The 23,254-nt window shown below is 37.6% G+C and overlaps 1 protein-coding gene across 1 annotated transcript in view; it reads left to right on the top strand.

Moving 5' to 3' along the window:
* LOC112557091 (eukaryotic translation initiation factor 4 gamma 1-like) overlaps positions 1-19,791 on the top strand; it is a 40,427-nt gene extending 20,636 nt beyond the window's left edge. The window contains exons 10-31 of the mRNA XM_025226726.1: positions 1,259-1,386; positions 5,033-5,369; positions 5,665-5,798; positions 7,693-7,782; positions 8,184-8,363; positions 8,626-8,763; positions 8,881-8,943; positions 9,539-9,685; positions 10,091-10,324; positions 10,913-11,017; positions 11,291-11,459; positions 11,725-11,822; positions 12,746-12,867; positions 12,989-13,207; positions 13,355-13,568; positions 13,844-14,013; positions 14,296-14,512; positions 14,745-14,840; positions 14,932-15,078; positions 15,398-15,479; positions 15,684-15,830; positions 16,463-19,791. Coding sequence (XP_025082511.1) covers positions 1,259-1,386; positions 5,033-5,369; positions 5,665-5,798; positions 7,693-7,782; positions 8,184-8,363; positions 8,626-8,763; positions 8,881-8,943; positions 9,539-9,685; positions 10,091-10,324; positions 10,913-11,017; positions 11,291-11,459; positions 11,725-11,822; positions 12,746-12,867; positions 12,989-13,207; positions 13,355-13,568; positions 13,844-14,013; positions 14,296-14,512; positions 14,745-14,840; positions 14,932-15,078; positions 15,398-15,479; positions 15,684-15,830; positions 16,463-16,635 — 3,410 coding nt within the window. The 3' untranslated portion in view covers positions 16,636-19,791. The remainder of the gene's footprint in view (positions 1-1,258; positions 1,387-5,032; positions 5,370-5,664; positions 5,799-7,692; positions 7,783-8,183; positions 8,364-8,625; positions 8,764-8,880; positions 8,944-9,538; positions 9,686-10,090; positions 10,325-10,912; positions 11,018-11,290; positions 11,460-11,724; positions 11,823-12,745; positions 12,868-12,988; positions 13,208-13,354; positions 13,569-13,843; positions 14,014-14,295; positions 14,513-14,744; positions 14,841-14,931; positions 15,079-15,397; positions 15,480-15,683; positions 15,831-16,462) is intronic.
* Positions 19,792-23,254: the final 3,463 nt, after the last annotated feature.

Below are 23,254 nucleotides of genomic sequence, written 5' to 3'. Positions count from 1 at the left end.
TTAGCAAATACTTTTTTGTATTTTGCTTTTTTGTATGGCAGTCAACTCCGCTGTGATTATAGAAATATGCAGAGGAAGTCTTACAGAGGACTTGGTGCTGTAATTCTTATTTCTTTGCTTTTGGTCTTTTCTTTATACACTTGACATGCATATAAGGGGTTCCGTTGTGGGGCGAACTGTTCTGCGACTGTCATGAGTGAATCTGGGTGTTCTGGTTGGAGATAAGTCTTGTAATAATCCTTTGCCTATCGTCTCAATAGGTTCGTCTTGTCTCAGCAAGTTGTGGATAAATCTAGCATTTATTATCGTTTAAGGGTGGGGCGAGCCAGCTGATAAGAAAGACCATAGATTGACAGCTAATTTCGGCCGCTTAAATTTTGTGGGAAATATCGGATTGGCTAGGTGAAGCAGACGTAACGAGGTGAGATTTGCTGGCGGATTGATACGCAAAGCCTCGGGCAGCACCGGGGCCAAGCCTAGCAGTTATGTAACACTCGGTCTTTGCATCAAGTAGGTGCTATTCGTGTCGATGGCAAAACCTTTCTGTGCAGTTCGTCGAAGGCCCCCATCTGGCAGGTGAAGCCACGTCGCGTCATCCGTAGTTTAGTACAGCCAGCTAGCGAGTCTTGACCCCTGTTGCGACCTTGGCCCTTTTGGGGCGGAGTTTTTTTACGCGCCTCGTGCTGCGTAATGGGGCTACACGTACTAGGGAGATGATCATTATATGCGGGCCTTTCTTCACGGTGTGGTGTGGAACGTGTTCTTTGCTTGGAGGCGCATCTTTTTCTGGCAGCTTTCTTGTTCATTGCAACATTTTGGCTTAGCTTACGTCGCATCCATTTTGACTTTGACTTCGTGACGGAGCGTATTTGCTAGATTACTCAGAGGGGCTAGGAAGTTTCCCGGAACATCGCAAGTTCTCGTCGGCCATGTGTGTTGGAAGCTGGCTTTACATTTGAGTCAACGTTATGAAAACTGTTAGACGCTTTTTCCTCGTGTCATCTGTTCAAAAGTAGTTTTTATTATGTAAAATCGACTTGAACAACCATTGGAAGTTGCTTTTAAAAAAAAATGCGATGTGTGAAAATTTTTCGATGAAGTTGGAAAAGTCAGCAGGCAGAATTGGGAATCTATGAGCCTCATACCGATAGTTTTCGTTTGTGGTGTGAAAGAAGTGGTGAGTCACGTAGTGAAAAAAATCAAAGTGTTCGGCGCTTGTTGATCTTGGGAGAAATCATGGTGCGAAAATCTTCTTCAGATACTTCACGGCCTGTGGCAAACTCCAAAGATGGACGCAAGAGCAAGCGCAACAAAAAAGATCTGAACAAGAGAGGCGAGTCTAAAGAAGGCACCGATATGGATGCATTTTACGATGCCAAGAAAGAGGTAAGTGATGTAGTTTTGTTTATTTAGGTTAAAATTTGTCAAAATGTGACCAAATGTTTAGATTATCAGTCATTGCATCAAACCTTTATAGCATTTAACTCCAATGTGAGTCAAGTTTCAAGGTGTGTTTAAGAGAAACTGTTACTGCTCAAGTTACTAAGATAGGCATCATCTCTGGTGGTAAGCAGAGGTAGAGGAGATAAGTTTGGGAGTGCTTTCCGCAGACAGGACACCGAGCTGGCAGGCATCCTTTGCCATTAGCCGGCTGTGCCACTGCGTATTTGCATTGCCATGCTTATTCACATCATGGCACCTGCATGTTTGCAACACTCCTACACGCAGCCTTGACCCTATGCAGATATCCAAACTAGTTATTTTGGCTATTGTATGGGTTATATTAATTGGAATATACACGTTCGCAAACTAATGCATGGTTTGGTCGTCCTAAACATCTTCAGGATATACAGTTATCTCCTGGAAAAAAAGTTCAGGATGTGACTAGCTGGCACATGTCTCTAAACATACATTTTATATCTGTTTATCTTTAGTTTATAACTAGATGTCTTGTTGACATCAATGCTGTCACAATAGTTCCCAAAGCCTTCAAGTGTTTGAAATGTTTTTTATACTCTGGCATCCAAGGTTAACTACAGTGTTTTTATACTGATCTAGAGTTTGTACTGATAAACAGGGTTCACAGGGTCATTACCTATCCTTACAAGGCCTTATGTAGAGAATTTATATTTGTCCTTATATTTGCCATGCTATCCTTAAAATTCCTCACATACGTTCTTACATTTTCTGTGTGACCCTTACAAGTCCTTGTATTGATAAAATATTACCACATATTTATTTTTCATGTCTCTTATAAATCCACAAATTTATTTTCGGATTCGACTTTGGCACAAAATACAAACAATTCTTTGACTCACCGCTATTTTAATCACTGCCAAGTCTCACTCACGATGAGAACTTCTCTTTTAATTCGCGAGATTTTAGTCTTGCTGGATCACCACCTCTATTTGTCTTGTTGACGAATCAAAAAATGCCAGAGAAGTGTCCTTTTCAGGAGAACTAGCTAAAGGAAGAAAAATATAAAGGTTGATAAATGGGTCTAAAGATAAACATTGTGCACGATGTGCTGCAAAATATCCTTGAATCTTTCGTCAAGGGGCGAAAGTTTTTTGAAGAAGCACATTCTTACTGATAGACACAAGAACTGCATGAAAGTATTTCTGGGAGATACACGCACTTGTATTACAGATTACTTTTGTAATTTGTCAAGTCAGATGTAAATGTGAAACTGCCCTCTAACTTGTGCAGGTTGATATATGCAACAGTTCTAATGTCAATCCGAGCATGAGAGAACTTGGCTTCAGGGTTGATAGTCTACTGGCTGTAGCTAAGTAACAGTCATCTTTGATTATTTATTACTAGAATAGTAATACATGTATTTCAGAACGGAGAGAAGACCGAAGATTCATAATTAATACCTCTTTTCGATCGTACATGAAAAAATCTTAAGCATTGATTGTCACTTAGGTCATTACAATTGCATGAAATGTCCTTACAAAGTCATTTTAAGGTCCTTACTTGGCACCATCCCTGATCTCTGGGAACCCTGGATAAAGACTAGATCATATCTTTACTGAAAATACCATTCCTGTTTTTGACTGCATCATTAACAACCCTTGTGTGTCGTCATGTTACATTATATCACAGAAGTCTAATAAAAACAGGTATTTTAAGCAGGAATTGCCCAGGGTAGTTACATTATGCAGATATTTGAATATGATATCCCTATGAATAACTTTCAAAACCAGGTAAAGAACAGAGTCTACAAACGAGTCTTGATTTCATAAAGTAATTGCAGACTAACAAACGCAAAGTGTAGATTTAAGACTTAGGACAGATTTTGTACATATAATTTTGAGAAAAAGTCCGTGCTCCCTCCCCTGCCCAGTCTGTACAGATTTCTTGTTTGTATGAGATGTTGCAGTAAATATGTGACTGACATACTTTAAGTGTTAGGAATTTCACAAACCAAATTATTTTCGTAAGTTTTAACATGCTTGACAATGAGGTAACCAGTCATTTCGCCCATACCCTGAGTCAAATTGTCCCAGATAAGACCATTTAAGTGAAACGTCAAATATTAGCAGTAGTTTTACCTGGGACAATTTGACTCAGGCTGTGGGGTGAAATGACTGCTCCCCAGTTGTAATCATGCAGAAGTTTTGGGTGGGAGAATCCTATTTGTGCTTAAGTGATTCATAAAAAAACTTCATTGGGGAAAGAGGGAAACTGCATATGATAATAAGCAAGGAAAAACTGTAGCATAAGGGTGAGATTTCAAAATTACATTTTCTAAGCATCTTAGATATGTCCATATTGTCCCATGTTAGACTATGCCCAAAAGGCAAATCTATTTAGATGACACAAGTAGCTATAATAGGCCCATTAAGCCTCGAATTAGCTTAAGCCACGCAAAATGCTTGGGTCCCAATTTTTTTTATCCTGTGGATTGTACGGACCTGGACATGGCCTCTCAAACACTCAAGATAGGTGTTGACAGCTGGCACTTTAAATGTGATTGACGTTTTATGCACTGTCACAGATTAAATATTAGTCTTTTATTTATCAACAAACAATAAAATAACAGTTCAATTCAAATATTAATCTGTTTATCCACACTGAGTGTCAACGTTATTAAGGCCGCTATTGTAACTGACCCACACCTTACAGTGCTACAAAGTTAAGAGAAAGGATTGTGATAAAAAAAACCCACTTATTTTTTACTTGTAATTCATGCATTATAAAAATATAATGACTTACTGGGATCCAAACTGCTTAACCGCGGCTTAATGGCCCTACACTTTGCTAACATCAAGTATCACCAAAAGAGCCATACACTGAACAATATGCACATGCAAGCTAAGCTGCTTATTGCAAACAGAACCATTCAAATAGGTTCAAACACCATTTTACTAAACAAAAGTGGCTGCTTGGCTATTGCATGCAGAAGATATTACCCACCACGATGACAGGAGTCATAACTTGTATGCAGTAGTTTAGTTTGTGAAAATGAATAGGGAAATAGTTGCATGGCTCTGTTTAAAATAGGCAGCTATTAGTGTTCAGAAAGTGCATGACTTTATTGGTAGCATTTGGCGTTAATAGCTACTTGTGTTATTGGTGATCAAGTTGTCTTTTGGGCCAGGGACAATTTGGTTTTCAGTCTTGTGATGGAAATAGCTGGGACTGTCAGACTAAGGTTGTAATACGATATGATGTTGGCAAAATAACCGGTGACCCTTTCCACCGAAATGTGAAAATTTTACTTTTTTGTCCCTCACCTCCTCTTCAGTGTTTTCTTACTTTCTAGTTTTGGTACAAGTTGCAGAGCTGACTGAAAGTAAAACAAATAAATCGATAAATCTAACAGAGTTATCTAATCTGTCTTAATTTCTTAAATTTTAGGGAAGGGGTGTAATCCTAGAAAATTATGAAAGATGTTTCAGTGGTCTGATAATATTATTTTTGCATATGTTTTAAGTGTTATTTTGTAGTGGTCTCAGTAATCATTGCCTGTTCAGTGATGCTAGGAGACTTGAAATGTTTTGTTGTTTTGTTTTTTTTTGTCCAGGAACTTTTTGCAAAACCTCCCAGTGAGATGGAATCAGATGCATCCTCTAGTACATCATGCCAGTTGATTGGCACTGAACAGGCAGATTCTTTATCTAAGCCCCCTGAGTCTGAACTAGTGATAGAAATTGAACCTGAAACAAAAGAACTGGAGGAGCAGGAGCCTGACAGCATTTCACCACCACCAGAGGTGAAGGTCCAGGAGTTTGAAGAACCTGAAGTAAATTTAGATTCTGCTGCTGAGGTCACTCCAGAGATTTTGCCTGCAGAATCTGATAAAACAGAAGTGTTGAAGAAAGCTGTCAATGGCTTTGAGCTGAAGTATAGTTACAGAGAAGGTAGGTTGAGAAATGTTGATAAACTTGTAAAAAGTATTTTATATCATTCAGAAGTTTTCCACGGCATAATACAAATACCAAATACAGTGAAACAGCAGATGCCAGCAAGTGTGCCTCTGTTATGTTACATTGCACCTGTATGTCAGTATGAGCATATAAAAGAATCAAAAAAATACTTTAAAACAGATAATGGTTATAAAACTAGCACTTCCTCGTAGCAACAAAGATCTTTTACTAATAATCATGTTTGCCTATGCCCAGTTCTGTAATGTGATTTTATCGTTGGATTTTGCAGATCAGTGGTCTCCATTAAATCCTGAGGGCAAGAGACAGTATGACCGAGAGTTCCTGCTAATGCTTCAAAGCATCCCAGAGTCATGCCAGAGACCTCAAAATCTTCCTGAAATTCCTGACATTATCTTGGACAAGGTAAATAGTCTTTTTGTTGCATATTGTTTTCAGTTATATGATGAACACCTTTCATGGATGTTTGTGCATGTTCTGCATTAGTCTTTGATACCAACCAATAAAGTGCGGTTACATCGGTCAACACTGAAATTATTACTGACTAAAGCTAAAGGTCCTAATCATTAGTATTTAGCTGAACATGTATATGACCATGAACATTTTGTATTGGCTTGTTTTTTAAAATATTTCATATAATTCATTTTCTACATTTCACCAGGACTGTGACAACATCCTAAATAAGCCTAGAATGATGTATCACATTGCACACATATATTTCAGACTTCGTGGGATGCAGTTAAAGCTACTGTTAAATAAAGCTGTTATTATTTTATCCATTTAGTTACAATACAGGACACTAATGCCTCGAACATGCGTCAATAATGTGAACAATTTTTGCTGTATTTGTGGGGTGTAACATTTGTCAACCAGAAGAAAACTATTAGTTCTCAAGTAAAGAAGGCATATCCTCTTTTCTTCGGATGCAAGATTTTGACCAAGACAAGCCTTTGGCTACGCATATATGCTGAGCTACATGTGCAACACAGCTTCCATGGTGGTTGAATGGCAAAAGACCATCAATGCCTTTTGCAGTCTCCCTGATGTGGAGAGAGCCAAGCAACCGCATCAATGACTGTTACTTCCGCTTGGTTCCTTCTCTTTCTATTGGCATAATGAAGTAAAACAAGATAAGAATAGTCCAGCATTCTGCATTGAGACCAGTTCCACATAATGTGTGACTTGCTATTCCAGAACCTCCATCAAAATATTCTCTTGATTCAGCTGATGAGGACAAGGGTGAGCCAACCTGTTCTTCTTCTGGTCAGTCAGCATGCAGTGATCTAGATTTTTACTGTGGTGCATCATCATCCCTAACACAGGAAGAGCTAAATGACCTGGTTTGTGATTTTGACTTGTCCAAGAGCAAGGCAGAATTGCTAGGTTCAAGACTCCCAACAAAGGAATCTTGTAGAAGAATATGTCACAATTAAATTACTTCATATTGAAAGCACCACCAGGAGTTGGAGCCTTTCATTAGAAAGGAAGGTAATTTGGTATTCTGTTCTGATATTGAGGGCCTCATAAATGCATTAAAAATCATTCATGACCCACAAGAATAGAGACTAGTTATAGACTTTTCAAAAGTCTTCAGGCGGTGCTTAAAACCATCTTTCGCCTATTCCAGTAGCTCATGCAGTCTACATGAAAGACCTGTACGATAAGCATCGAGTATAAGATAGTTGCACTTTTCACGGGACTGAAGCATGGAGATACACAATACATGTGTTATGCGAGTGGGATAGGCAAGCAAGAGAATAGCACTACTTGCGGAAGAAATGGACTTGCAGACAAAATGTAGCAGTTGGAGAGAAGAATATCCAGCACCCAGCTGTGATCAAGGCTCACAAAATTGTCCCCAGGTTTGATGAAGAACTTTGTGAAAGTCAAGGACCAGACTTACCAGCTTTTTGATACTGTATGAATTCCCTCTACTCAGCAAGGCAAAGATTAAAAAGTGAGTTTTTGTGGGTCCTCATAGAGCGGTTCAACAACTTGCTGTAGGATGATGCGAAACAAGCATGGCTAGTGCCTACAAACTTGGGAATGTTAGGGCAGAAAACTACATGGAACTAGTAGACAATGTGCTGATGCAATATTAGAAACCTGGCTGCTCTAAAGATCCAATTCATTCCATCTGGATTTCTTTTCTGACAACATAAAAATTAATAAGAAATGACTTTTTTTAAAATTTAGTAACACGACTTTTGTGAAAATTTGTTGACCAGTGGTATTTTAGAGTACCTTCTTAATTTACAGTAGCTTTTTAAGTGAAAATGAAACATTGATTTTTCTGCAGATCTCACCTATGAAAACATCTGGATCCCTCTCATCAAAGTCTTTTCCAGATTTTACTCCTGGTTTCTTTTCCATCAAATCTAACCAGCGTGTAAGTAAATGCACTCAGCTTTATTTTTGCCATGATACTGCTATTAATGAATGATTATATTTAATGTCACACTTGAGGTATCATGTAATGTCTGATGTGGTAGTAACATGGCAGAAAAATAATATCATGAAAAGGATTAATAAAGATGCTTTGTATTGTATAACTCAACAAGATTTTGCATGTGAAGGTGCTGGCACAAAAGTTAATTCATCGTCAAACAACTTGTTTATATTATGTAGCTGGCAGTGGTGGTGTTTTTTTTTACTGTTATATTGCAATGTCATTTGATCTTGTTTGCGTAGTCTGCAAAGGATGGCTGTTTAAGAGGAAGTATCACCAGAGTTATTAGTAGATGGAAGAGCTAATTACTGCGGTATTTATATATCTTAACTGTTTTACAGTCTGGCAACACTGCTTCAATAAGCAAACGCGGAAGCCACCAGAGAAGAGGGGTTTCAGGTACATCTGAGCAGAGAGTTATAACAACAAGAGTCACAGAGGTGCAACTCCACAAAAGTGAAAATGCATATAGGCCTGGGGTCCATTCAGATAATGTGCCTAAAGAGGATATGGATACTCAGGTAAACTGTCATATGGGCAACATTTTTATATCTTATAATAGAATTGCAAAAACAAAATAGTAAGAAAAAGGTAACAAATTTTATCAAATAGTTATTTTGCATTTGTGCAAGACATATATTGTGCCTTATGTTTAATAAGCTAAATACTCTCTATAGATATATTCATGAAATTTCTGTAAGGTGAGTTTTACTAAAAGGAAACACATCCTTTGACTAGTCCATATCCCAGGAAATACAATAATTGTGTGCTGAACATTTTCAGAAATTGTACCGAAATGTCAAGGCCATTCTAAACAAGCTTACGCCACAAAAGTTTGACACACTTGTGCAGCAGGTTCTTCAACTGCCTATTAATACTGAAGAGCGACTAAAAGGAGTCACTGATCTTGTTTTTGAGAAAGTAAGTGTAAAATTTGCTGTCAAGTGGCTTCTGATGAGTATTCTGAGTATTGTCTAACTAAAAATTATTTTCTTTTGTCAATATGTTCCAACATAAGTCAAATGGCATATTTTCCAGGCATTGAGCGAACCAAACTTCTCGGTTGCCTATGCCAGCATGTGTAAGAGCTTGTTGACCCTGGTAAGTTCATTTTCAAATCATTTCATTTTTAATTAATTTATTTATTTGTAGGTTTTTTTTTTGGGGGGGGGGGCGTGCTGATGTGTTCTTAAATTAGTTTCGGTCAAAACGTATCAGCACAACCATAGGCTTGAAGTAATAATTTTAATTAAAAATTTAAAGAAATAACTAGTTAGGTGAATAATATATTTTACGTTCTTAAGGGGTATGCAGACTTCTTAATTCTAGGAAAATTTTTTCTTCTCTTTCTTGCTTCTACATAGGATGGCCATTTAAAAAAAAATTGTAATAAGTGTTTTTTATTATATATATATTTTTATATATCTTGGTGAAATTTAAAAGCAGTGAGCAAAACATCACTTTGCACATTTGTTTCTGCAAAATTTGTTACTGTACTAATTGGTTATATGTTATTCGCCTCATAAAAGTTTGATCTTAACAGTATTTAAAGCATGCTAAAATGACAACATGGATTGTTAGTTATGCATATCATAGAAAGCAGTTAAATTAGCATCATCAGTAGTCCTAAACTGATGCCTCTCATTAATTTGAGTAAGCTTATGCTAAAATGTGTTTTAAATAATTTTTAATGCAGAACAAGGTCCCATCTTCAACCAAAAAGGGTGAATTCGTTCAGTTTCGCGCAGTCTTGTTAACAAAATGTCAACGAGAATTTGAATCTGATAAGAAGGCTGAACTGGATTTAACAGAACGAGAAAAAGAAATTGAATCTGCTCCTGAAGTAAGTTTAATTTTGTATTTTAAACGGTTGCCAGCATTTTGAAGGACTGTATGTCTTCGAGCAACAACTAATATTCCGGAAGAGACTTTCAGTTGCGTTTTACAATTTTATTTCTCTTGCTGGACTGTTTTATGTATATGAGGAATTAGGTTTGAAGTCTTTAATATGTTCTTTGAAAAATATTGGCATGATGTTTTCCAGGTACCTGGATGTAAGAAGTTTGTAAAACATTACACAAACCCAACCTTGCCTGTAATTTTACATTTTGCTGGGTAATTTCTATTTTGTTGTATATTTTCCTAAGGTTTTTAGCTCTTATATATGTTTTGTATAAAATAAGGCTATATTTCCATTTACAAAACATTCGCAATAATTTTTTGTGTGTTCTTTGAAAATGAAAACTAGGAAAAGAAAGCAGAACTCAGGGAAGCTCTTGCTGAAGCAACATTAAAGGCTCGCCGACGTTCCACGGGCAATATCCGCTTTATTGGTGAGCTGTTCAAGCTCAAAATGTTGACTGAAAACATTATGCATGATTGTGTCTTCAAGTTACTGAAAATGAAGGATGAAGAGAGTCTAGAATGCTTATGTCGCTTGCTTGCTACTATTGGAAAAGAGCTCGATACACAAAAAGCAAAGGTGTGTATTTTTTTTTATTTGTTGTTTAAACATTGTATTTGACTAAATGACTGATTATATTCTAAAGCACATGCAGCAGTGCTTGTCTAGAATGAAGGGAGGTCCTGGATTGTTATGGTAAAATTATAACACTTCTAAAGGCTAGACATGGCGCTGAAGTTAGACAAAATCTTTAAGGCTTAACACGTTCCAATCAAAAAAGCACATGCATAACAAGCATTGCAAGTTCACTCAAATTTGTAAACGTTTACATCTAGTCCAGTTTGTTACCAAGATTTAGAGCAGAAATCAAAACTTACCACTTGACTGATGGTGATTTCAACAGCAGAATTAGGTTCATTGAGGTTTTTGATTTTTTATTTTATTTTATTTTATTTGGTAGCTACAACGGTCTAAGAATGGCTGCATGGTTTTTATTCTTTTGCACGTGGTATTTTTAGAAGTATCCAAATACATTATTGAAACTGAATTTATATTATGTAACATTAGGTATTTTCACCTTTCTGGCACAAAATAATTGTTGTCATATCTAAGTATGAACAGTCAAATGTATATAACACATTTAATATCATTTTTTTTCTTTTTCAGATTCGTGTTGATCAATATTTTAGTCAGATGCACAAAATAAAGAATGATATGTCACTTCCATCACGTGTGCGCTTCATGGTACAAGATGTAATTGAATTACGTCTGGTAAATATTTCATTTTTTTTTCACATTCTTTTCAAAGTGAATTTTGGGAATTTTAGTGAAGGTAAAGACTGCACAAGCATGTTCTTTTTTGTTATATTACTCTGCTGGACTGAACAGTGTTTTATGGTTTGTCATGTTAACAAAAAATTTTAAACAAGTGTGTCTATAAACCATAAAAAGTTAGTCTATTTGATCTTGAAATTGTTTCTATGCATATTATGTCTTGTTATGCCCATGTTAGTAAATAAACTGAGAGTTGAAATTGCATTGCAGAATAATTGGGTTCCCAGGAGAAATGAATCACGTCCCACCACCATTGACCAGATTCACAAGGAAGCTGCTGAAGAACAGCTACAACAGAAGTTTTTGATGTCTCTCCCAATGCCTAAAATGGATCAGCAGGGCCAAGGTGCACAACGTGGAAAAGGTGCACCAAAAGGAGGCATGTTGCTTTTGTTTTTAGTGTTAATAGTAAAGCATTGCAGTTTTAATTTGAAGGTTACATAAAGCATTATTTTTAGCCACGTTATACTGTGAATCTTTTTGCCGCAAGGAAATGCATTCTGTCTTAATATACATCACCTAATTTGCTGGTCAGTGTTGTTAAAAAAAAAAACCCAATGGGCAATCTTTCTGGTATGTGTTTGGCTTATATCTTTCATTTAGACATATTTGCACAATCATTGTGAAAAATGAAATTGTTACAGGCAGAGGATCTATGGGTGGGCCTTCAGAAGATGGATGGAACACAGTAAGCTCCAAAGCAATGAGATCTATTGATGCTTCTAAAATGAAATTATCACGGGTAAGGTATTTTCTTCAGAACATTACTAGATTTATGCATATGCATTCTTAAACAGGATTTTGTATCCCAGCAGTTTTCTTACAGCGTAAAACACACACACACACCCCCCAGCAGTTTTCTTCAGCTTAAGGCTCCTAGTTTTAGAACCGCAGTAAAAGTATTTTGGACCTGCGCCTGTTCATAATGTAAATGTTATTATTTTATTTAAAATCTGTTACGCAGTTTTAATATATGTAAATAAAAATTTCCAATTATGCTATGAGTTGTTAACAGTTCAAAGAAAGGTGACTTGAAAAAGTTTAAGAAATAGCAGTTAAGGGGATGTTTATATCTTGTTACTTTGTTGACAGAGCAGATTTTTTATTGATATGTAAAATGTCTGGCTTAAAATGATTAATGTGTATAACCAGGACTCTTAAGCAATTTTTGGTATCATTGTGAAAAACCATAGTAAGGGTCAATGAATTTATTGGGATCAAAAGATTTTTCAACAAAAGCATCTGAACCATGTCAGAGTATCAAAATCTGTTCTCGGACTTGATCCCACCACAAAAATGTTAGTTTTTTCGAGCCACCATTGACCTTAAATTACATTACAGCTATTGTATACAGATTTTTTTTTTTTTTTTTTTTTGAGTAGACCTATTTTGTTCATAAATAAGTGTGTTTAAGGTCAGAAAAGCTAATGGTTGCCAAGCTAGAAAGACGTTAAAGTGAAATTTATAGTCATGGCATACTAGAATAGACTTTAATTACATAGATTACATTACATTAAGGGATCTGACAAAGGTCATACACATCTTAAATCTTTAAACTTGAATTTCTGCAAATGCCGTTTTTTAATAAGTTTCTTTCAATTATAAGTCAGAAGTTTCCCCAAAGAATGAGATTTTAACTTTAGTTTTTGGAAACTGTTCTAACAGCAAAATGTTGATGAGAACATCCAGCTTGGTCCAGGAGGTGGAACCAAATTTTCAATGTGGGGAAAAGGCAGTCAAGGAGGAGGATCTCGTTCACAGGAGGCAGAAAAGCCAGCAGGAAATAGGTAGGTTGTTTAGTAAATTTTATCTAGGTATTTTCAGATTTTAGAAATAATGTTAGCATTTTTATCACCGAAGATTTCCCTCACATCCACTCATCAAGCCATATAATTTCCTTTTTTGCAGGTACAGTTTGTTAAACAGCATGCATGAAGGTGATAATCGGCGTAGCTTTGGTCGAAGTCCAGCACGAGGAGACAGTCATGGACGACAGGACAGCAGACGTGACAGGGATCGGGACAGGGACAGGGATCGGGATTCTGGTGCATTTGCTCGACCTAAAGCAGTATCACGATCCTCACAAGAATCAGAGAGAGAACGAGAACGAGCTGTTGCCAGTACAAGGTGAGGATTCAAATTAAGCTTTTCAAAGTATTTTTTGTAATGTGGCTGTGTTTTATTGGTGCTGGCTGATAATCTGTATTTTAGATATAGTAGTTCTATATAATATTGTCCTGAAATTTCCTCAGGATTTTTTGTTTGTTTCCTCAGAATTATTCTCAGTACTGCTGGTGGAGGTGCTGGTAGTGGTTCCTCCAATCCTCCTTCTCGTGATGCAAGTCGTGACAACAGCAGGTCACGAGACAGGCCACAGGCAACAGCCAGGCCTGGTACTGGACCAGATGCCACAACCATGACACAAGATGCCATTGAAAACAAAACAAAAGCAATCATAGAGGAATACTTGCATAATCAGGATATTGTCGTAAGTTCATTGGGGTAGCCCTTTGTGTGTATGTGTGGTTTAGGCAACATGGGTAAGAGAACTGGGAGGATATCTTTTGACAAATATCATAGCAATAATGTTGCTTATTGCAAAGAGTGGACGGTTGAAGATTAACCGTCCAAGTGGTTTGATAGGATATTCCACCTAATCGTATTGAGCTAAAAATTACATTTGGAGTTTTCTTTAATTAAGCAGGAATTAACTGGCATTGTAATAAAATTGTAGGTGAATTTTTTTTTCTTATTACTTCACAGGAAGCAACTGAATGCTTTGCTGAATGGCGTAACCTGGAGAAGGGTGCATTTGTGTCAAGTATCATTACCATGGTATTAGAGCGATCATCGCAAGCACGTGTCAGCATAGGCGACTTCTTGTTTCACCTTGCTAAAATGCAACTTCTTAATACCGACGAACTTATGAGCGGGTAAGTATAATATAGTTATGCTAGTAATAGTCTCCACTATAAATATAATTTTTCCCAATAGCAAAGGTTAAAAACAGGTGTGGCCTGAAGAAGTGGGTCATATTTTTATTGTTCCTGTAACATTTACAAAATAATGCACTTGATTTTGGTCATAAAGTGTGGTTCATATCTTTTCTCTGATATTGTTCTTTGTTTGTGTGTGGCATGTGCTGAGTGCTCAGGCATGGTATAGCCTTAATTGCTGACTCAGCATAAAATTTTATGTTTTTGTTCTTTTTAAAGGTTGAAAGAAGTTCTAGACTTGGCTGAAGATTATGAAATTGATATACCAAAGATTTGGGAGTACCTTGGTGACATAATTGGGCCTATGGTCTTGGACAACTCAGTTCTGCCATTGCAGTTTCTTCGTCAAGCTGTTAAGGGACTTATTGAAAGCAGTGGCAAAATAAAGACTGCGCCACTTTTGGCTCAGTCTCTTAAGGTCGCCTGCCAAAGAAAGGTAAGAGCAATCACTTAAACATCAGCCAAAATAAAAACTTAGTTACCTTGAAAATAAAATTTTTATCCACACCTTTGTTAGGGAAAAATGGCAAAGTTTGTCTTAGAAATATATTACTTGAAACCTTATCTGCAAACATTCATTTAGATATTACATAAAAGTATTTTTGTTTATTTAAAGAAAAAAAACTGCGAAGAGCCAATAATTATTTGATTTTGCACTTTTTTTCCAGCCCCACAGTCACATAGCAGCTCAGTGGCGAGCAGCTGGTTTGAAAATAACGGATTTTGTTGAAGCAGACACAGTTGTATCTTTTATTCAAAAAAAGGTATGGAGTTTAGAACCCTTATTTAGTACTACTGTGAAATATTTTGTAAGGATTATCTTGAAATGACAGACATTTTTGAACCCTCTTGCAGGAGTTAGGATGGCTGGAGGCAGGGGCCGATGCACCATCCACTCCCCCTGCAGTAGCCACTCACTCACCTGGGTGGATCCAGGAACGATTAATTGAACGGCTGAGTGAAAAGAATAATGACAGCGAAAAAATATTTGACTTTATTGAGGTTGGTTTTCATGGTGCTGCTATTAATTGACTATAAAATGTTATTTTAAATGTTTTGTTTTCAAAGCACATAATTCAAACAGCAGAGATAAACATTTATGTCTTTCTCTATAATTGTAATTTGAAGGCAGCGTGAAAATATTTCAAGATGCCTTCCTCTCGGTGCATTTTTCAACTGTGAAAAACATAATTTTGTTAAATAGCATTTAGGTTAAAATGTGATGATATTCTCCTCTTGCCAGGTAAAAACTATACTTTTCTATACCAAAGAAAGTTTTGCAAGACTGCCGATTTTCATAGCCCTTTTTCTCCCCATTTAGGCAAACACTTCCGAGGAGGAGCAGAGATCAAAACAATTTATACGAGAACTGATGACAGCTGTTTGTCAAAATGCAATATCTGGTGAGAAATGTTTTATTCATAAATATGCAAGTGTATGGAGTGATGGAATATTTTATAAATAACATGTTAGGACAAGTTAATGCTTAATATACTTTGCTGTGCAAGAGTACTCTAATCTTTTGTATAACGTAAAGACAAAATAAAGGTCTTTAATTAGGCATGAACTTTGTTTACAAAAACTGGATTATGTTTTTAAATCCACAGGAGGATCAGGCAATGCCAAGCTCATTCCAGAAAATATTCACTATCGAAGGCCAGTCTTGGTAAAATATTTAGAGGCAAAACCTGAAAATGAACTTCAGGCGCTATATGCTCTTCAGGCTCTTGTCCATAGCTTGGAACATCCACCAGGTGTGTACTGAATAGCATGTGATAACCATGTAAACCATGCACTTGTCCCTTGTACATGTAGTCTTGAGCAAGTTTACAAATTTCTGCATAGTTTATGAAAAGGCAGTTATAGGACCAGGGGGATGTAAAATACTTTTTATCCAATCTGGGCAAATACCCTGTTCTGTTTTGAGATCTTGCAAACACTGTAGAAAGGGGTCAAGATGATTGTGATAGACTTGTGTATATATTCCCATCTTTGCCCTGTGCAAAGTGTAAGCATATCCATGCACTATCCTGATATCTGTGGTATTGATCTCTTTAGTTGAGTGTTCACCCAGAATTTGGGAAATAATAGAACCTTTCTCAAAGCTTCACAGATTTTGCACCCACTGGTCCTTTAATAGTAAAAAGCATTTTTTGAATCGATTGTTGGCTATATTTCCTTGAAAAGCACAAACAATAGTTAAAAACAAAATATCGTTTCAAATCAAAGTGATCCATTAATTTTCTTGGGAGTTGTCAAATCAATTATTAGAAGTGATGGTAGTCGTTTTTGAAGGTGCTGTAAAAAGTGTTAAGAATCTGAAATATCCCTTGATAAGCATTTTGTGACAATGTATTGATCTCTTTTGTGTTTGTGTTAAAAACAGGTCTTCTTCGTAATTTCTTTGACATTTTGTATGACGAAGAGATTATTAATGAAGATTCCTTCAACCGATGGGCAGCCAGTGATGACCCAGCGGAACAGGAGGGAAAAGGTGTTGCAAAACTAAACACTACTCAGTTCTTTGTGTGGCTAAGGGAAGGAGAGGAAGAGAGCTGACCCTTCAGCAGGTGTTAGCTTCACATTGTATGATGTATTTATTTTCCTCCCCTCAACCCCTCCTTTTCAAAGGGGAAAGGTTTTGTGTACAGAAAGCTTACTGTACATACATTGTTTGAGGTCATGATTGGGTTTTTTTCTTTCTTTTTTGTGTATGGCAATGACTTGTTTCCTATTATATGCTGTGGACTTAAGCATGCAACAGAAGGTTGACTCTTTAAACACTATTGCTGTATGTTTACGTATGGATGGTTGTTGAAAGGAATGAGTATTGTGTACTTGAAAAAAAAATGTGATGTTAGAAACTGTGGCAATGGGTTTTTTCCCCTGGGATCCCGATGCCGCAGGATGGTTCTGATACTTGCAAGGGAGTTATAGCAGACCGCTTATCTTTGGTTACAAGGCCAAAGGAAATCATTGCCCCATGACCTATAAAATGTTCACTTTTTTCCCTGTGCCTCTTGTTATCTTTTAGTGAAGTCACTGCCTGACACATGATCTGCCATTTATTCCAGATGATGTCAGCTGGTCTTGTTACCCTCCCATTTTCCTGTCTTTGAAATCTCTCACCATGAAAAATGTTTTTTAATGATTGTTACAAAATTTACTCTGAACTGTGAGCATTGATTTATTGGATTTCATATGGCTTTCATCTTGGTCAGGGTTAGATGAATACAATCCATTCTTGTAGTCTGGGATTGATGGTTGGACAAAAGATAAACTGTTTTTGTGACCTGTAGATTGTGCGGCAAAGGGCTTCTGTTCATAAGACAGCATCGGCTAGTCATTGTGTCATGTTTAATTTTTAAAAAAATTTCCCCCATCTGCCACAATAGATTTTTGACATTACTATAGTAAAAGTTAAAATCAACCATACGTTGTCTGTGCTCTGTGGGTGAACACATCTAGTACTGTGTAAGGCTGATGACGTTTGTTTCAAAAGCAAATGTTTTCCTTTTCCTTCGTCGTCTTCCCACAAGAACAGGGTTGGAAATATTTAAGTCTTTATATAATTTTCTAAGACATGTTTGAAAAGGGGGCGATTTCGTTCTTTTAGTCATCATTTACAAGTAATAACTGGAATGAAGGCCTTTTGTGTCTGCAAGGTATACCAAAGCTCACATGGAAGAGCTAAGTAGAGAGCAGTTGATTTCATTGAAATGTCATTCTTATGCTTTCAGTGAGTGGAAAGGGATTGATGGACATCTTTACCTTGTGATAAAAGTGCTAATTGTCTAGCTCATAATTAAACAGCAAAACCTGAAGCTTTCTTGACAGGAATAAAGTATTTTTAAATCAACTGCTAGAGCAGCTGATATTTTAAAATTGGAAGGTATACCATCAGAACGGAGAGAATATAATAAAAGTGCTTTATGACTTGTAAAGCATTTTATGAATAAAAGACCATCTGTGATAAGTTTTGCAACAATAATTGGGCTTGACGTTTTTTGTTGCTTACTATAACTGCTACTACACGCATGCAGTTTTCCACAGCAGAAATGAGTTCTGTAGATTAATGTTTTTATGAGCCTTGTACTTAACATTTTCCCATATTTAGCACTGTTCAGTCAGCAGCAAGTTTTAATCGAGAGCAGGAAACGAAAGTATTTGCAAGTGTACATGCATACTTGAAGAATTGAAAAACTGCAATGTTTTAGACGGCCAGAGAGAAAAACTAGCAATTCCCTAACCTTTCCTTATGTTTGGATTATTGGTAATGTGTAGTGAAGATTTAGATGCTTTGAAAGGAATATAGTCAGCTGCTGATAGCATTTGCCTAGTAACTCACCGTCCATGGACAGGCTTGTTTGTCTGCCGTTTCCACTTGTCTCGGAATAGGGGCATGTTGTACAATGACTAAAAAGCACATGAACTGAAATTCTGGTGTTAAAAGCGTTCAGAGGCCTATGTTCACGAACTATCATCAGACCAGTGTTTTCTCAGACCTCTTGTAGTTTTGCACACCTGTGAAATTGTGCATTGTGATGGTTTTAATCTTTATATATTATCGACCAGATGAGTGACTTCTTGGGATAAAAATGACTCGCCATGCCTATACCAGTCACTACAAAGATAACTTGTGTAATAGTATGAGTTTTATGCTTTTCATTTTCTTGGTTGTATGTGGCTTGCACAGCATTAAATTTAAACTTGGCTGTCACTGGCAGGTGGAGTCAGCAGGTTGTCACCATACTTGGTAACTTGTCAGTAAATGCATACTGTATGATTTGGCTGGCCATAGTCATATCCCTTAAGTTGAGCCACAAATTACTACTGAAGCAACACCAGCATGGCGATAATAAGAATCATAAACACTTTTTTTTAAACCCATCGTATGTCCATTAAAATGGTTGTGGGCAGAAAAAAGAAAAAAATGAAATACATTTCATGTTTTTTTCCAAGGGTTAATGTGAATGGTTGTGTTAAACATTGCAAACTGTACTGATTCGAGCTGGAATGCAAAAATCCAGTCATTTTTGGAGTGGCATTTGGCTTTTCATTTCTTTTTTTTCCCCCAAGTCATGGAACTTTGAGAAATTCAGAGAGGCATGAATAGGTTTTCTGTGTAGTCACTATAGGTACCGGGGATCATGAGTGAAAAGGCAAGTGAATGAATGGAAGAGTAAGCTGTTAATTGTTTCATGTAAACACCGATCCAGCCTCCAGCGCCAGACAAGATCTGTTAAATTGCATTAGGACTGTACATTTTGTTCCCTGTAAATATATGCTAATGTCATAGCTCCTGTAATGGAGCCACTCTTCATTTCTTGGTTATGAAGATAATGCACGACGCTGGGTTGGTTGCAATTTCTAGACTTGGGCCCCTCCCTCCCTCTCATCCCAAAGATGATGCATGTTGAACACATAACACACAGATTGTGAATTGTTATCAAAATTTAATGGGTGAGTGGTGGTTGAATGCTGGTGCTACATTTTTAACAATTCTGTTTTTATTTTTGTTGGCCTACCTATGATGATGGTAATGGGAAAAATAATTTGTAAAATGTCTGTCACTTCTGCCGATGTATCTGCATAATGATTATGCAACTTTTGTCTGCTTGTTTTTGCAAGAGTCTTTTGTGGCTGGCTTTTTTTCCCAATGTCAAAATGGTTGAGAATATGTGTACATATGAAATAAAAGTACTTTAAAACTTCTTTTTTAGTGAGTGCACGTTTGTATGTCTTGTGAATTTAATTGTTTAGCAGTAGTTGCCATATTAGAGAAGTGCTTACTTTTGATTGATGATAAAATATATTCAATTGTTTTACTGTTCATTTTTCTTTTGTAGACAATATTATGCATTAAACTAAATGAAAACTTATTCTAGTATCTGATCCACCATCGCAATTTAAATATACTTAGAAAAATTGTTTTCAATGTGCGCTTTAATTCAAGTCGAGATAAGTTACTTCCAAAGGCTGGTGTGTCGGAGCCAGAATTCAAACTCCCGGCATCCCATTCTCGGTGCTACTTGGACCTTGGTGGTCAGGTCCGCATCGTGACGCTAAAGTGTAGCAGTCAAAATTATAAATTAGCTGTACAGGTAGTCCCCAGCGAGTTGCTGCACAGCTTCCGGGATAATCTGCTTTAACCTGGAAACACCCTCATCCGTCTACGTTATAGTCAAGACTGAACGCCATACTAATTATGGGCGCTGGAATTACGTGATCTTTAAGAATATTTTTTTTAATTGGGGTAGGGTATAAGGGGTCATCTTGACGTTTCGTGATCGAATTCTCGCCGTGTGTGCGCGCGCGTGGTGCTGGTGAGGAAAGAGTTTCTAGAAAAAAGATGAATATGACAATCGAAAAATTACTGCAAGGCCGGTTCCTGTAACTTGGTCAAACTAATGTGCCCGGTGCTTCTGTATATGTTATCGCCTGTTTCCTTGTTTTTGCTGAAAATCTCGGGAGGTTATATATCCGTTAAGAGTGAGGAACTCCGCCTGGAGACTGCGTAGCGAAGTTCCTCTGCTTGAAGAGGTGTGTTTCGTGGCCGAAAAGGCATTCATGAGAATCACCTGCCCACCCTGGAGCCTCTGTTCGCACACGTAGCGAACGATCGGTGGTGGACTCCGCCACCCTCACCTACCACAGTAAGTACATTCTAGAACAATAATTTTTCACGTGTGTATTAGAATGAAAGGCACATTATCAGAAGCTTAGACTGTGAAAACCGAGAAAAGAAAAAAAAAAAAAACGTGGAGGGAAAAGCAAACAAGTGGCTAAAAGCAACAGTGCATCATCACACGATGACGGCTCTGACCGATCACTAATACTGGCGTATCGTACGATAACTATAAAACATCACATGTAAGCCATCGTCGGTCACCACACTCAACACACGTGACCATCAGTAACCGCATGAAGCTGTGACCGTGGTCAAGTCGCCGACAGTTGTTGAGACACGGCACCGTTTACAACGGCACAATCTGTAAACATTAAGTTTGTTGCAGCACGTTTTATCTGCTTTATACCCTGCATGTTGTAGAAATAAACTCTTCTTTATTAAACTAACATAAAGCTTTTAACAAGGGTCCATGACGTTACGGGGTCAATCTGGCTTTCTCGTTCGTAATTCTTTTCCGTACATTAAAAGATACATGTACATGTCAGTAGGTGAACACGGCCTACGGGCACTTTTCGTGTATGAACAAGGAGACGCAGACACGTGTACATCTGTTTTTAACGTTCCACACAAGCATAGAGAACATTGTGAATGCTGCTTTTAGCATTTAGTGAACATTTACACATTATATATTGACTAAATGCTCTGTTTCTTCTACACTGGTATGCAAAACTGCTAACTCTATATTAGCGAACTAAACGCAGCAAAGCATCACTCTTCTTCCTCCAAGTAAAGCTTAAATCAACGATTCCTATTTAAAGGCTTAAAATATACTGTCTTTGAGAAAAAGTTACTCGGGAGTGGTGGAATTAACTGAATATATGTTGGAGGCGATCATTTCATACGAGTGCATGAATGTTTCTTAACTCCACTTTCATCTGTGTCATGAAGGAGAAAGAGAAGGAAAGAAAGAAGTATTTTAACGCGCATTTCCACATGTCCAGCTCGTTATATTGCTTTCCCTAGTGGCCATACGAGAATACTGGACACATATATTAACCAGTCAATTTCTAACAGTTGACTTTGAACAACTGGAATTTGAAGGAGCCCGAAAAGAAGAAAATTTGAGTGTAATTACGTAAAAGTTTAATTTATTCCTTTCTTGCTCCTACCTAACAACTCAAATTAAAACACTAAAACTGGCCAGTGGTAAAGTGTTTAGTTTTACTGTATATACACACGCTCTCAGAGGTTCCAACCGAGGAGATATATTCACTAATTATTTCATTGTGTTATTAATTGATTTCCATTTGCAAGCCACACCTAACACCTATCTGCACTTTATAACATTTACAACCCCATAGACAGTCCCATCCAGATACTTTCGGGCTAGGTAATGTTTTCGACCACAGCATTCCTTAGACCAGGTGTTGTTGGCAGCGTGGTCCCTTAAGTCGTAAATCTTTTTCTAATCATTTATCTGGTTTCGGAAGTCGTAAATCGTGAGTTTGTAAATAGAGGGATGGGCACAAGCATACTCCAAAGTCGGGAGATGTTATTATTCCCGGTAGACGATGTTTCAGAAATAAGACATCTGGCTGTAGATAATAACAACAAATAATAAAAATGTGCACTTTCCAATGAAGGCGAGCTCAGTGTACTTCACGAAGTACTAGCATTATCTACTCTGTGGATTTTGTTTAGTCCACAGAGTGCTAGCACGAATTATTTATATCGGAGTCCACTCTGACCCCTTGGAAGTTGAAAGTGCTTTAAAAAGGGTTTCACCCAGTGTCCTTCATTAGGAACAATACGATGTACCTGTCACAAACACATCATGGTGTGTAGGCAAGTGCTAAGTCAGGGCAGTGCTTTACCTATCACCGGAACACGTTTCGGGAGTGCTCCCCCTTTACATCTCTGACGTCACTTCCTCCATGTGAATCGTGGGCAATGCGCTCATGCAGGGCACTGTATGCATGCGCTGCAGCCGCCTCTTCTCGCGCGCTACCATGGTGATGGACATCTTGCGGCTGTAGTTCTTGTAGATAACGCTGTCCTGCACGCGCTTCACTACGCGCACGTGGTCCAGGTTCTTAGGCGCGTGCTTGTAGCGCGGCTCCATCGGCTGAAGGATACGAATGCTGGCCCACTTGCGCAGGAAGACCACCACCGCCACTACCCACAGGGTGACGATGACGGCCAGCACGACCACTTCTTCCACGTGCACCACGTGCTGTAGTCTCGTGTTTGAGTCTGTAAAGTAAAGCAACGCATGAGCCGTGGAAACTAAACGTAAAAAAAGTCAATTTAAAGAAGAATCTATTTAGTAATGAAAGTAATCCTACGATTCTTCAGTCGTTCGGAGTGAGGTCTGGTATTTATTCAACAACTGGGGGAGTACATTACGTAAATCAGGCAATGGAAAAAAAAAAAAAGAAAAAAAAAAGACCGCAGCCTTCTAGAGGCCACACGAGTCTGGGACAGATGTTGGCTTGAGTCTGGGAAGATAACGATGTTTTGCGCACAGATATAAATGTGTCTGGGAAC

The sequence above is a fragment of the Pomacea canaliculata genome, linkage group LG2, assembly GCF_003073045.1.
Source record: "Pomacea canaliculata isolate SZHN2017 linkage group LG2, ASM307304v1, whole genome shotgun sequence".
NCBI classification, from domain to species: Eukaryota; Metazoa; Mollusca; class Gastropoda; order Architaenioglossa; family Ampullariidae; genus Pomacea; species Pomacea canaliculata.
The sequence above is the reverse complement of the archived record's forward strand: the minus strand, read 5'-3'. Positions and strand labels throughout refer to the sequence as shown.